The 15676-nt window shown below is 33.7% G+C and overlaps 2 protein-coding genes, 1 non-coding gene and 1 pseudogene across 3 annotated transcripts; 2 read left to right on the plus strand and 2 right to left on the minus strand.

The window, feature by feature from the left end:
• The first annotated feature begins 3182 nt into the window (after positions 1–3182).
• On the plus strand, positions 3183–4444 carry LOC106437370 (delta(3,5)-Delta(2,4)-dienoyl-CoA isomerase, peroxisomal). Its single transcript, XM_013878266.3, has 2 exons — positions 3183–3921; positions 3998–4444. The coding sequence occupies exons 1-2, from the start codon at positions 3282–3284 to the stop codon at positions 4186–4188; spliced, it is 831 nt and encodes a 276-aa protein (XP_013733720.1). The 5' UTR covers positions 3183–3281; the 3' UTR covers positions 4189–4444.
• Positions 4445–6239: 1795 nt separating this feature from the next.
• On the minus strand, positions 6240–7794 carry LOC106364315 (probable WRKY transcription factor 49). Its single transcript, XM_013803922.3, has 3 exons — positions 7343–7794; positions 7089–7232; positions 6240–6934 (listed from the first exon to the last, which is right to left on the minus strand). Exons 1-3 carry the CDS (start codon positions 7720–7722, stop codon positions 6343–6345), a joined length of 1116 nt encoding a protein of 371 aa, XP_013659376.3. The 5' UTR covers positions 7723–7794; the 3' UTR covers positions 6240–6342.
• Positions 7795–12883: 5089 nt separating this feature from the next.
• LOC125593788 lies at positions 12884–12982 on the plus strand. The gene has a single exon (XR_007329679.1). It is a non-coding gene; the product is annotated as a U6 spliceosomal RNA (small nuclear RNA).
• LOC106362895 lies at positions 12941–15142 on the minus strand (annotated as a pseudogene).
• Between the last annotated feature and the right edge of the window lie 534 nt (positions 15143–15676).

Below are 15676 nucleotides of genomic sequence, written 5' to 3' on the forward strand. Positions count from 1 at the left end.
ATCTAGGTTGTTAAGAAAATACATTTCAAACCGAAGCAAACATATAATCGAGTACGAAACCAAAACATATTGTTTCATTTTAACTGGTTCGGTTTGGGTATTGGTATTGATGTCAAGGCTATGTGTGAAAGAAATTCTGTTAAAAGAATTAAACCAAAAATGTATTTATTCATTTCAAATAAAAACAAATCGAACAAACTGATTCAACCACAAACTCCCAAATACTTTAAAGAAAATAAAATCTGAATTCCTTTTAGCGTATGAGCATCCGCATTACTATTGTTCAAGAAGTTGCTGAGCATAATATTCATACTCAAGAAGTTCTCTCACACGTAAAACCAGTTTGTTGTTTGTGATGTTTTTACCTTTTTGTCTCAGAAAGTATGATATGTGCACGGCTGAATGCTCCATAGACTTGTTCCTTGGTGCGTACTCATAAAGTTTAATCAGTCTGATATCCACTAAGCTACGTACACTTTTCTTTCTTTCTCACTACTTGTTTCCTAAAACCTTGGCCTTTATTTCTTACAGATTCATTATCTATCCTTCACTTTTGGTGATGCATCTTCTCAAAATGCATGTAAAAGAATCCTTCAGATATTTCCCAGCATATTGATCATGCTCTGCAGAGTTCTGTTTGTGAGATGGACAAAACAACCTTGGGTTCCAGACGGAAGCTTTCTAGTCTTTTATGAAGTTCGATGGCAAGCCCATCAAACACACAAAGGCTAGCATCTGCATCACTGTGAAGAGGAGTTGACGTTAGGTGGACAGTTATGCAGAGTTACTTTTGCAAACTCTTCTTCAAGTTTTCAGTTATACATAGGACGGTACGGTGTATTTGGGATTTGTGGAAAGGGATCTAAGCGGAGTCTCTGGTTTCAGCATATCTCTCGTGAGGGTATATAACAATTCTATTATCTTTGAGACTGATTATCCACTTGCGTCACGTTGAATTAGGGACATATAGATAGAAAGTAGAAACACACCTGTTTAAAAACAGAAGTGAACTCGTAAACAAAGCTTATTCGAAATAAATTGTTTTTGAGAAAATAAGTTTAATGTGAAGCAATTGACACAGCACTGAAGTCTTTAAAAATGGTGAAATCCCTCCATAGACACTCACCAGTCACTGTGTTATAAGAAATAGAAGAAGAACTCTACCAAGATTATGCACGCTATGCATATCTAACAAAACACATCCAATAAAAAACAAAAAAAACATCCAAAATCCTCGCATAGACACTCACCAATATCTGAACCGTCGGCCACCGCTTGAAAAGCCAACGACGGTGAATCACTGAAATAGAGAAGCTCCACAGCTTATGCAGGTGGAAGCTTAATCAACGCCTTGAAACCACCGACATTCTCGGGAATTGGCTTTGTTAGTTGCTTAGTTATTAGTTGCTGAAACTCGTCGTTACCGCCGCCGAGCTGAAGCGACTCAAGCCATTTTTCTTCCCGGAATGGCCTAACCCCACCGGATCTAAATCTGAATGCTCCGGTAAGATCCATCAACATAACAATTCCAAACAACACCACTGAAAATTTAAAATCTCAGAAAAACTCTCGAATGAGAGAGAGAGAAATTTACAAAAACTTTTGGAAGCCTAAGAATTATTCTCAAGAGATAGGTCTGATTCTTTTATAGGTGGAGTTTGGAAGAGGGATAAGACTATCCGATGGAACTCTTAATGCATGTTAGGAGATGAATCGAGAACGAAACGTCACCGGAGTAACCGACATAGACGCAACCATCGGTCATGAAGACGATGCCTAACGGGCCAACCTTCTAACATATGAAGCTCAAATAGAAATATCTCTTGCTTGTGAGCCCACCTGAAACAACAACGAAAGCGTAAAAAAAAAATAGGGAGAGGGCAAGTGTCGGTTTGTCAGTCATCGACTTTCCACGTGGCAAAGCAGGAATGTTTAATGCACCAAAAAAATATAGGTTATGTCAGAAATTTATTAGAGTGTAGGTTATTTAATGCACCAAAAAATGAATGTTTAAACTCTTGAAATAAATCTAGTTGAGCAAATATTTATAACCGACGGAAATTGTTGTTAGGGAACTTGTGAACTAATCAAACTTGATAGATTGCGTGATTAGGATTCTAAATTCAATGGAAGTTAGTATTTAGAATTCTATATCATAGGGTTTCGTACTGCGGAAGTAGACTAAACTATTTGTGTTGTTTGAGTTCAAAAACGGCTTTAAATCATATTCCTTGTCTAATGTTCATTTCTTGATTGATGTTTTACCGAGAATTCCCAATGCCTAGCGTTTTAATGTATAAATTTAATTAAATTCGTTTACTTTCTGTCTTTTACATTTGTCTCAATTGAAACCATAAAACAAACTCTTTCCGTTCTAGCTTGATTCTTCTCTCATAGATTTATAGTGTAACATTGGTCTTTGAGGAATTTGATCTCTAAAGCCTTAAAAATTATTAGCAACACTTACTCTTATTTAAAAAAAAAAAAATCAAATTTAGGGTATGACGGGTTTTCCCGCTACCACCCGCAAACGCAGCTTTTGCGGTTGGTAGCGTTTTGCAACAATCGCTCAAACCGCTCCAAATCGCTTTAAACCTCATAAATTCAAAAGCTGGTTCCAACTAGCGTTTGCGGTTGCAGACGATTGCGGGAGGATAAAATTTTTTTTTCTAAAACAATATAAATACAAAAATAAAAATATTCAATAAAAAATTTAAATTTGAATTATAAAAATACTAAAATATATCTATTATATTTTAATTAATATTATAAAAATTTAAAATGAAAATATTTTCTATAATTTTTAAAAAATTTAAACTATAACTTTCTAAATATAACTTTCATATTTATTATAATATTATTATTTTTGATAATTTTATAGTGATATAAATTGTAAATATTGTTAATTTATTATTTAACCGCTGTTACGTTTGGTAGTTAACCAGTTATAAGTATTCCACAAACGCACCAATTTTTAACAGCAGAACCAGTCGTACAAATCTTTTAAAACCGCTAGAAATCGCAACCACCCGCATCCACGAACTTCCGCAGCCACAACCGCTGCGGTTGAACCAGTCAGAACCTAACTCCACCACGCCGGTCAAGGCATGTTGCAAAGTTGATTTCATCGGCTTATCTAACTGATAACCGAGGAAAACGGTTCACGTTAACCGTCTCCAATCAAACCAAAAAGGTCATCATCGTTCCCGACAAAATACACATTTGCAACCTCAAATGATCTCTTTGAACCCCTCCCATCATATCACCACCATTCGAAGCTAATGGATTCCTACAAAACCCTAGAAATCGTTCGCAAGAACACCGACTCCTCCGTCTTCCACCTCGTCCTCAATAGGCCGTCGCAGCTCAACGCCTTATCTCTCGACTTCTTCGACGAATTCCCCAAAGCCCTATCGTCCCTCGACCAAAACCCACACGTCTCCGTCATCATCCTCTCCGGCGCCGGAAAACACTTCTGCTCCGGGATCGACCTCGCTTCCCTCTCCTCGATCGCCGACCAATCGTCCTCAGGCCGCGACAGAGGGCGCTCGAGCGAGGGTCTACGCCGCAGGATCAAATCGATGCAGGCGGCGATAACCGCCGTGGAAGAGTGCCGGAAGCCTGTGATAGCAGCTGTGCACGGCGCGTGTATCGGAGGGGGAGTTGATCTCGTCACGGCGTGTGACGTTAGATACTGCTCCGAGGACGCTTTCTTCTCGATCAAGGAGGTTGATCTAGCGATCGTCGCGGATCTCGGGACTCTCCAGCGGTTGCCGAGGATCGTCGGGCACGCGAAGGCTATGGAGTTGGCGTTGACGGCGAGACGATTCTCGGGATGTGAAGCGAAGGAACTTGGTCTCGTTTCTCAGGTTTTTGGATCTAAGTCGGAGCTTGATAAAGGCGTCACGATGATCGCTGAAAGTAATCTCACGTTTTTTTTATATTTTTGATTTTAGAATGAGAATTATTTAAGTTATAATTTTTTTTTTTTGTTCAGGAATAGCAGCGAAGTCTCCTTTAGCTGTGACAGGGACAAAGGCTGTGCTGTTGAGAAGCAGAGAGATGAGTGTAGAACAAGGTCTTGACTACGTAGCAACTTGGAACTCGGGTATGCTTATATCAGACGATCTCAACGAAGCTGTCTCTGCTCAGATGATGAAAAGACAACCTCGTTTCTCTAAACTGTGACGAGAGTCTCTGTTGCTTTCTTCTTGCTGCCTGGTAACAAAGCAATAAGGTCCTTTATTGGAAGAAGTTTTTTTTTTTAAACTATTTGTTATATAGTTTCTACAGCAGCTTGAATAATTTGATGACTTTAGTTTGGGCTTTGATTTGAGTCACTTGTCTCGATCGTTCAAATTTCCTGTAAGCTAAGATCCTTTGTATCAATGATTATGCCTACTGAACAGTTTGATTCACATTGAGTGAGGTTGATCTTTGATTAGATTTTGATCCAAGCTATATCTTACATTATGTTATGTCATTTAAGTAGATCTCATATCATTTAAGTAGAAATATTTATTATCTTACATGCTTTTTTTTTTTTTGGGTAAAACCTTCCATGCTATTTTGTATAAAATAAGCATCTGTATGTAACCAAACTCCGTATGCAAAGCCCGCCACGAGAGTCTTCGTTTGTTCCGATTAGAGGTGTCAACCGGACGGGCTGACTAGCCCATTCCAATTCATTTTGGGCGGGCTATGGACGTGTCCAATTAATAAATGGTCCAACTGGACAAAAGACCAATTGGTATATGGTCTAATTGGGCGAAAACCAAATGGACAATGTGTCCATGGGCTTCCTAAAACATGTTTTTATGAGTTTAACAAAAAAAAACATAACTTTACAATTTAACCCAAAACAATAGTTTTATCGTTAAAATAAAAAATTCACGATTTTGACGGAAAACATAATTTCACAATTTTGATGGAAAAATGTATTTCATTAATTTGGCGGGAAAATGCAATTTCTCGGTTTTGGCGGGAAAACGCAATTTTTCGGTTTTCGCATGAAAACGCAATTTCTCGGTTTTAGCGGGAAAACACAATTTCTTGATTTTGGCGGGAAAACACAATTTTTCGGTTTTGGCGGGAAAACGCAATTTTTCGGTTTTGGCGGAAAAACAAAATTTTTCGGTTTCGGCGGGAAAACACAATTTCTCGGTTTCGACGGAAAAACGTAATTTCTCGGTTTTGGCGGAAAAAAACAATTTCTCGGTTTCAGCGGGAAAACACAATTTCTCGGTTTTGGCGGGAAAACGCAATTTGTCGGTTTTGGCGGGAAAACACAATTTTTCGGTTTTGGCGGGAAAACGCAATTTCTCGATTTTGGCGGGAAAACAAAATTTCTCGGTTTCGGCGGAAAAACGTAATTTCTCGGTTTCGACGGAAAAACGTAATTTTCGGTTTTGGCGGGAAAACGCAATTTCTCGGTTTTGGCGGGAAAACACAATTTTTCGGTTTCGGTGGGAAAACGCAATTTCTCGGTTTAGGCGGAAAAACGCAATTTCTCGGTGTTGACGGGAAAACGCAATTTCTCGGTTTTGGCGGGAAAACACAATTTCTCGATTTCGGCGGGAAAACGTAATTTTTCGGTTTTGGCGGAAAAACGCAATTTCTCGGTTTTGGCGGGAAAAAGCAATTTTCGGTGTTGGCGGGAAAATACAATTTCTCGGTTTCGGCGGGACAGCGTAATTTTTCGGTTTAGGCGGGAAAGCGCAATTTCTCGGTTTTGGCGGGAAAACACAATTTCTCGGTTTCGGTGGGAAAGCGTAATTTCTCGGTTTTGGCGGGAAAACGCAATTTCTCGGTTTTGGCGTGAAAACGCAATTTCTGGTTTTGGCGGGAAAACGCAATTTCTCGGTTTCGACGGAAAAATGAAATTTCTCGATTTTGAAAGGAAAACATAGTTTTAGAGTTTTGACAAGAAAAAAATACTTTTATAATTTTGGAAAGTAAACATAATTTCAAAATTTTAGAAATAAGATCTAAACTAATAATTAAAAAATAATTATAAATTTTATTGGGTGTCCATGGGCATGCTCATTTGGACATGGTCTCTATTGGTCTTGGACATTTGTTTGGACCATTGTCCAATATGGACCACCCATTAGTACTCAAAACTGAAATGGTCCAACTAGTCATGCCCATTTGGACCATGGACGGACCATTTGACAGCTATAGTTCCGATGCCAACGGATAACACCTTTGGTATGATGAGTTTCCATCAGAAAAAAAACTAGTTTGCCAACTGTCCCAAAGAACATCTTATTTTGATCCGGAAAGACTAAAGCAAAAAACAACAGTTTACCGATACATACAAACATATATTTAATACAAATATCATAAATGCTTGAAGTTTACAAGATCCGATTGAACTATTTCACCACTAAATCCGATGTTAAGAAACTGGGAGTCCAACTTAAAGAAAGATGGATAAAGGGGTGGTGAATCGGTCCGAGAAAAAGAGCATGTTGAGGAAGTGTAAGACGGTAATGAAGACCGAGAAGCTGCCAAAACACCATCATTGGTCGGAATGTTTTTTATTGCCGGAGCCACCACATCTTCAAGAAGCCCTTGTTGCTGCTGGCCCTGAATAAGTGGGGGAAAAAATCCATCTTCCAGGTTTGCGGGTGTGCTTCCATCGGCTGCATAGGGCATACAATTTTGGTAGTCTGGTTTGACTAGTTTGGTTTGTTTGTTTTTTTCTTGGGTTTGAGATTTTGGATTGATTTCAAAATGGGCTCTATATTGAGCATCAATATGTATTTTGGGTTTTTTATTGGATCTATGTGTGCTATTGGATAAGAAGAAAGGATAGGTGAAGTGCAAATGGAAACCCTCGTAGGTGATGATATATGTGTTAGGGTCATCAATTGATCTCTCCACTTGTTTCTTTGCATTGCATATTGAGTTTGTGCACTTGAAATAACTCCTACACATAAATCAGACATAGTAGTAACATTAGGCTTGTGACCAAAAGCTTAAGTATATGCTATAGTATATACAAATACAATATGCTTTGGCTGAACCATAGAAGTTTGAAATATATAGGATTCTGAAGCAGATCATGTATATATTATATGTACCTTGGATTGGGACTATTTTTGATGGATTTCTGACCATACTTTCTCCATTTGTACCCATCATCACTCATTCCATTAGAGTTGTTCTTCACCTTTAATGTATACCTATCCACCTTGCTCAAAGTACTCCTTCCCAATATTGGGACCCTTAATATTGATAAACAAGAGTCGTGAGTAAATTTTATTGAAGGCTGATATTTCAAAAAAAGAAAAGTAATAGGAGTTCTTGAAGTTGAAAAAGTTCTATATCTATTTACGTTGATTCGGAGATCTGTCGGACTGAGTGGGTTAGGGGTTCAACCATGGCTAGAGCGTTGGTAATATCTTGGAGTCTTGGACTGGAGTCATACTTTGATGAGACTAACTTGTTGATGATGGAATTTTCCTTTGGCATGAGCCTAAGATGTTCTTGAGGCAGAAATAAGAGATGCGGCTCATTAACAATAAACTCGTCAAGGGCGTGGCTTCCATACATTGTCTTCCACTCAGAGACTTCTTCTTCTGCCATATGAGTGTGGGACAAGAAAACACATACAAGCAGCGGAGCAGGTGTAGGGGATAAAGAGGAAGAAAAGGAGAGATTCTTGTTATTTAAAGATAAAGGTGTGCTGAATTTATATTCAAACTTTATTAACATTTGACGGGTCTACTTAGGCCTGAGACTTATTATCCGAAATCTGGATTCCATCCGACATCCGCTCCGGAAAAAAAGATATCTGGGATGCTCGGATTCAAATCCGTATAGTAAAATCTTGGATCCGTCCAAACCGAATCCGGATATCTTAATTTTTAGGTCCGGATATCTAGACCCGTATTTTTAAAACACATTAAATTTTTAAATTGATATTAATATTTGATATATTAATATTCATACATGAATTAATCTTATAATATTATATTTTAGTTTTACAATATTATAGACATATATAAATGTATTTATAAATCTTGTATAAATATTTAATTTTGGTATTATATTAAAAAAATATTATTTTTACGGATCCGGATCCGGATATCCGCGGATAATAGAATATCGAGACGGATATCTAAAATTCAGATATCCAAAAACCACGAATCCGAATCCGAATCCGGATATTAAATCTACGGATCCAGATCTAGGTGCCCTAAATTTTTCGTATATCCGGATCCGTCTTAGACTCGTAGGCCTAGGTCTACTTGATACTAATTTTACATATATAATACTAAAATGAATCGTCTATATGATCTGTGTTTAGTAATTTATTTGTAATAAAATTTTGAGTTAAAATGTTAAATGATCAATTTAATTGGGGTTTCTCTTATACTAACTAATAAATAAGATTTGGATCCATGCTGTGTGGGTTTAAATAAAATAAAAGTTTAGATGATGAAATAATTAAAGCCACCATGATCATAACTGGTTTAAAAGGAAACAGAGCGAAGCCTGAAAAATAGAGCTGTATTTGCTACGGAACAATTGATCCAAAATCTCTAATCATAAGAACCACAATAGCAAGAATGCTGTAAGTCTGTACACCATATTTAGATAAATATGTTTATATGCAATATATTTTAACTGCGGACGTAAATTGTCTGTCGTTTAAGTGTAAGAATGAAGTTGTTTTCAGATGACATACATGATAAATTGTCTTAATGATGTAATTGTGTCACCCTTTGACAAAAAAAACTTTACAAAAAAAAAAAGATGTAGTTGTGTCACCAGAGTTGAAATCAATGTTGTGTTAATATTTATTTTGAACAACAATAAGATTTAAACTAGGGTAGGTGACAGGATATTATGGGTGTTATATATATATATGTATATATTTGGTAGTAACATGAATTATAGAGTTTATATTTGGTTTATTACAGAAAAAAACATTAACATAAACTACAAGATAAATATTACTCTTTCAGTTTCATAAAAAAATATCTGAAACTTTTCACACAGATAAAAAATGATAAAAATATATTTATGTTTTTATTAATTATATCTATATAGCCAATAATATTTGAAATAAATAAATTTATTTATAAGCTCAATGCAGTTTGCAGTTAATACCAAGTTGAAAGTAACCGTAAAACGCATTGAAATTCTAATATAACATTCTTTATAATTAAAACTAGACTTTGATCCGCGCAATCGCGCGGATATTTGTTTTCATTTTTACATACGTAAAAAAATTATATATTGTTAATGATAAATATTTTTAACATTAACCATATTTTCAAATGTTTATAGAAATCTATTTTGGTTAAGATTTGATTAAAGAAATCTATAATTTAAATTAGACAAAGACAAATATACTTAAATATATGTTCAATAAATATTTCAATGACATTTTATTGTAAATAAATGGTAAAACTAAGAGGTAATCTAATTTTGTACTCCTCTTTTAATAAATTAGATACTTAAATATATGTTCAATAAAGATTTCAATGGCATGTAATTGTAAATAAATAGTAAAACTAAGGAATAATCTAATTTTGTACTTGTTATTGTAAATAAGTAGTAAAACTAAGGGGTAATCTAATTTTGTATTTTATTTTTAATAGATTAGATGTTAAAATAATTAAGACTCTGAAACAAGAAGAATATATTTTATTTTAAAATTTATTTTGAAAGATGAGGCAATAATGCGTTTTTGTCATTTTTAATTTTGCGACGACCTATACACTACCATTAAATGGGTCATCTTATCACTAGTTTTTTTTTTTAGTAGTTGTCCACACATTTTATGAATAAACCGTCATGGCTAAATTCGTAACCTTGTATCTTAGGTCCCATACATTAATAAATCGAGTTTTTTTTTGTCGCTGTGTGGCTTTGACTTTGCGATGTAAATACAAAAAAACTTTGTGTGACTATAGGTAGCCGACACAGACAGGTTCGGTTGACTTAGTGGTTTAGGTTTTGTCGTCTCTGCTATTTGATGAATTGGTTTTGGATTTATGCTTCTCAAATCATTCAACAAAGTCAACCATGTATGTTAACGTGTATATGTACAGAGCCTATATTATTTTGTAGTCCTAAATTAATTTGGGAGCCCATTTATATCACAGACGCGTAATAAGAGAGGTTTTAAATTCCATAAAAAAGTTCTGAGGCATTTTTCCAAGTTTATAACTAAATTAAAATTTGTAACTAAATCACGGTTATATAAGAGAAGGTTAGTCAAAACATTATAAAAATCAATCCGCACCGTAAGCAGAGTGAAGTAGTTGATTAGAATATTTATTTTACGATGTACTAAGAAATTTGTCGTATAGCTGTTTCTAAAGATATGCAGTCAAATATCTATTTGGATTCAATTGATATATTCAGATTTCGGATTTTTAAAGTTAGAAGTTTAAATATGATTCATATATTTGGTTTGAATTTGGTTTGCATTTGGTTGGAATCATTACGGATTCGGTTTGGATTCAAGTTCAAGTACCTATTTTAATTATGTAATTTTTTTTAATAAAAATCTAAATATATTTAAGTACTAAAAATCCAAAAATAAAATAATAAAAAACATCAAATTTTGAATAATGTAAGATTAAATAATTAAATTTAAATAAAAAATTAGTTCAATTTAAATATTTTGATGGAGAAAAAAATAGACATTTTAAGTATTTTGAATTTGTTTTTGGTATTTTAGATATTTATTTGTGGCTACTTTGATATTTTTAGATATTTTTAGATATTTTTATATTTTTGAATATATAATAGATATACAATTAAATACTTAATATATAATTGTGATTTAGATATTTTCTGCATCCAAAAAAATTCAGTTTGGAACAGTTTCGTTTTCGTTTGGATATTCAGATATTAAAAATTTAGATTCATATGAGTATTTAATCCGTTTTAGTTTTTATTTAGATTACTTTCAAATCAAGTTCAGTTCAGTTATTCAGATTCATATATTTTACCTAGACTTACTTTCTTCTACTAATATAAAGCAAATAAAATAAATGTAAAATAAATAATTTGGGCTAAATTTACATATATAATTATTGGACCATACTTTTAAGAATACCAGTAACAATGGTTGGGTGTCGTGTCATTATTGGCCATGTTGCAAAATTGACTTAGTCTATAACCAATAACGTGTACTTTCTTATTAAAAATCTTGGTAAATATAATAAAAACACGATACAATTGAGTGAAAGGGGTTAGAGTTGCGTCGAAAGTAATGTGATCCATCACTCGGCACTTGAATTCTATTTTTCAATCAATTTCGTGAATTTTATTTTTCTTTTAAAGCTTTTCTGACTTCTGATTTTTTCTAACTATTTGATTATGTTTTTAATTCTTGGTATGACATGAAACCTCTCTAAAGAAAATTAATAATTGGCCAAACTAAAATCCGACTTTGTGTGTGGTGTTTTTCACCTCAGTTTTCTTAGCTCATAACCAATCACAATTATTTGTTACCTTCGTGTATAGAAGCCTTAACCATGGCAACTTTGGCAAGGTACGGAAGTTTTAATTTCTGAAAACATTCTTATTCTAATATTTTAGTTGATGCAAATTTTAATGATTTTATAATTTATTTCTTTCAACAATGATATTATTCAGTAGTTGCACGGAGAGAACTTCAAATTACTAATAAAAAGGTTAATAATACAAGAACTAAAAATGAACGGATTAAAAATTTAGGATGAGCAAAATAAAAGTCCAAGCTACTTCATTTCATAAGTCATGACTACAATTGACGATTCTAAGAACATTTATAAATTTTAATTAGAGAGATTTTTGCTCATGTAGATCATGTTCTAATTTGGATTCTCAATTCGTCTTAGTTTGTAACAAAAATGACAATTGTTAGAGATGAGTTTCACCCCATTCCAAATTTGGTCCGAAAGTTCAAATGCATGATAAGAGGATGATCAGCCCAAGAAGAATGAAAAGAGCATTCCGAACGAAAAAAAAAGAGAAACTAAAAGTTGGCCCTTTAAGTACTAATGGCACAGATCACAGATGAATGTGTCTGAACATTATGTCCACGTTAAATTAAACTTTATTAATCAGTGTGAACACATTAAATTATGCACTGGAATTAAGAAAATTAATGTATGAATACATTAATTTTTAAATGATTGCAAAAATATCACATCAGTATTCTAATTTTAAATGATTGTGAAATTGTCTTGAGTCAATTAATGTGTGAACACAACTATAACAAATATTTTTTTTACAAATATTTATCTTTTAATATATAGAAGATAAGCAAAATAAAAAAAATCCAAACCACCGCATTTCATGAGTACAATTGACAATTCTTGGAACATATATAAATTTTAATTGATGACAAAAAAAAAAAATATAAATTTTAATTAGACAGATTTTTGCTCATGTAGATCATGTTCTAATTTGGATACTCAATTCGTCTTTTAGTTTGTAAGGAAAATGACAATTGTTAGAGATGAGTTTCACACCATTCCAAATTCGGTCCAAAAGTTCAAATGCATGATAAGAGGATGATCGGCCAAAGAATGAACGAAAAGAGCATTCAGAACGAAAAGAGCATTCCGATCTAGTACATGATCTAAATCACCCAAAGAAAAGTCTTTTAGTATTATTTTTCAACCACTGATAAAGAGTTTTGAGATAAGTTGGCAAACGGCCTTCAAGTAAATTTTAGATTTATATGGACGATAAGCCATTTCCCTTGATATTTGGAATGCATTAACGAGTTTTATTCTTTTCACTACCGTTTTTCTTAGGCTGATATCTAGAGAGATAGCCTCATGTGCACCTTATTAGCAATCGAATATACACACTATACACCAACTACGCTACAAACTTTTAATTAAAACCGCCTAATTAACTAGTCTATTCACATCCAATAACATTAGAACTATACAGAAAATATTAGGATGGTCCTTTCGCAAGAATGACACGCACACATTGAAAAATATAGTAAAAAATAGTCTACGTACAAGTGGAATAAATAAATTAAAAACTTTATTGTTGAACAAATTAAGTAGTCTTTGGTACGAGATTTGTTAAGAAAGCGATCCCACCATTAGAAGAAATACTCACCTTTTTACTCTCCTCTCCGAACATAATTTGACACTTTCTTCCATTGTCTTCTTCATCATCTTCCTCATTCCTAACCTCGATATTGGCGATGGCTTCAGAGATCTCCAGGACCATATCAACGATCACTCCCTCCACGCCCAGGAGATTTTGTAAGTATACCACTTCTACGACATTGCTGAAATTATTAATGATAATTCCTTTCAGAATAAAACAGAGGAGTCAAGAGATATAAGACCCATAATATGAAAACGAAAAAGATGTTTATATCTCTGTACTTAAGCTGGCCGTAGGATATAAGTGAAAGTTTTGAGTCCTTGACTCGAGTGATTGCGCTTGGGGTTCTTAATATGGCCTTAGCCTCAGAAACAATCCCTTGCAAGCCGCCTTCTTTGCAAATCTTGATGGCTTCGTCCAGTGAGTTCTTTCTAACATCCGCATAGATTTCACATCCTCCATTTGTTAAGAAGAATACCTAAACATATATATGCATTAGCTACATAACAAAACCAAGTACACCCATTAGTATCTCATTTTATGTTATTTTGTTAGGTAAAAATAAATGAAAGAAAATTATCAGAAATTATTTTATTTACACCCATTTAACTGATTGATGGCATGATGGTATGGATAGAGAAATGAAAATTAAAGAACCAATCTTACTGGATAGCTCATTTGCATATTCCTAATTAGTCGAGCGGCATCAGGATGGAAGCTCGAGAAGATTATGGGCCGGTTCTCTGCATGCTCATCCACAACCTGTTCAATAACAGATTTATCACAGGAAATTAAAACAGTTGGCATTACTGAAGCAACACACTAAGACAAATATCAGATGAGTAAAAGAATATGTTAGTTTTTTACCTTCAAGATGTTTTCAAGAGTTTGACATAGCTCTTCTTCTCCATACACAATATTATCATCGAATTTGAGCTCGATATTGAATCCTTGAGAACGTTTAACTTTTACAAAAGCATCTTTAAGGGTGCACAAAGGATCATCCTTATAGCCACTTTCCACTGAAAGATTCTTCCATCTTTTGTCTTTCTGAACATAGGATTTACATTTGCACCATCCTTTTGTGGTCCATAAGAGATAAATTCATGTAAGGCCATTTCCGTTACTCTTTTCTCAATGATGACTCCCTGAAAATTTTGATGCCAACATTGCTGATTTATCTTTGCTTATCAGAACAAAAACATTTTTTTACCAGCAACAAGATTATTTGTATGAAAAAAGAGAGTAAAACCTAACCTGTTCTTGCGTGAAAATGAAGTTATCATGGAAAATTACAGGACAGCCATCTCTTGTCACCTACAAAATAGTTACATTCCCTATATAGGATGTCATGGTTTCAAACGCAGGTTCATGCAATTTGCATTTATTCTTTAGAAACGTTCTTTACAAAATTTAAAATATTATTGCAAATACTACTTATTGCAAATGGAGTTTCTTCTTTCATTTGTGTATGGCGTTTGTGCTTAGCGTTTTTTTTTTGAAAATAAATGAAAATTTGTGCTTAGCGTTTACATTTACGATTTTAAAAAGCAATGTATTTTAACACTAAAACTTGTGGTTTGAATTTACCTGTGATTTGTTGTTATTTTCTTGAAAAAAAACAAATTATGAAGATATTCTAGGCAAAAACCCAAACCTGGACATCAAACTCAACGAACTCAATGGGAAAATCTGCAGCAACATTGAAAGAAAGAATAGAATTTTCTTTGATTGATTTCATTTTCTCGTCTGGAGATTGAAGCATGTTCATCCCAAATCCTCTATGACCCATTACGACAAATTTAGGGAAAACAAATGCCTCATGCTTCTTATCATCTTCAACACCTAAAACCAAATATAAGAAATTTGAAATAAAAAAATTGAATTTCCAAGAATTCTTTTTATTATTACCTGTTGACAACTTGGCAGAAGATACCCGACAATGCCATAGTCTCTAGAGCAATGTTTAATTTCTTTAAAGTCTCAAAACTTAAAGTTTATAAATGGAAGAAGCAGAAGGAATCTCCATACTGACAAGATAAGAATATTCCATTCGATACAAAAGAAGGGTCTAAAGATCGAATGGAATAGTCCATTCGCAGAATGTTCAAGCTTTTCTTGCGTCCAGAAGAAGTTTTGTTGATTTACGAGGTGAATTCTGTTCTCTCTGATTATTTTGATATCTTTTGTTGAGTCCTTTTCTGGACGATTCTATCTGGTTCGCGGTTTATAGGACAAGATGGAGACGGTTTAATTTAGACAAGTGGATAGATAGATTATAGATACATGTTAATTTTAGGTAGATTCTTTTTCTTTTTTGGTGTAATGACTTTAAATTAAACAGTTTTTTCTTCTTCTAATCTACCCAATAAAGATAGAAGTGCAAAAGCGAGAATTTCTGCATCCGTACATTATTCTGAAGGAATTTGATCTAAGAAAAGAAATTAAATTATTTAACCCTCCCTTCGTATTTTAAATGACGTTTTGAATAAAGATTCAAATTTTAAAAAATAAAAAATAAATATTAAAAATTTCAAAATAAAAAAAAATGTTATTTTGATTAATTTTATTTTTTTAAAACTATTTT

The sequence above is a fragment of the Brassica napus genome, chromosome C9 (assembly GCF_020379485.1).
Source record: "Brassica napus cultivar Da-Ae chromosome C9, Da-Ae, whole genome shotgun sequence".
NCBI classification, from domain to species: Eukaryota; Viridiplantae; Streptophyta; class Magnoliopsida; order Brassicales; family Brassicaceae; genus Brassica; species Brassica napus.

Coding starts and splice junctions, on each gene's coding strand:
- LOC106437370 (XM_013878266.3), top strand. CDS start 3,282: ATGGATTCCTACAAAACCCTAGAAATCGTTCGCAAGAACACCGACTCC. Junction 3,922..3,997: donor CGTCACGATGATCGCTGAAA/GTAATCTCACGT, acceptor TTTTTTGTTCAG/GAATAGCAGCGAAGTCTCCT.
- LOC106364315 (XM_013803922.3), bottom strand. CDS start 7,722: ATGTTAATAAAGTTTGAATATAAATTCAGCACACCTTTATCTTTAAAT. Junction 7,233..7,342: donor CGACAGATCTCCGAATCAAC/GTAAATAGATAT, acceptor ATCAATATTAAG/GGTCCCAATATTGGGAAGGA. Junction 6,935..7,088: donor AAAAATAGTCCCAATCCAAG/GTACATATAATA, acceptor ATTTATGTGTAG/GAGTTATTTCAAGTGCACAA.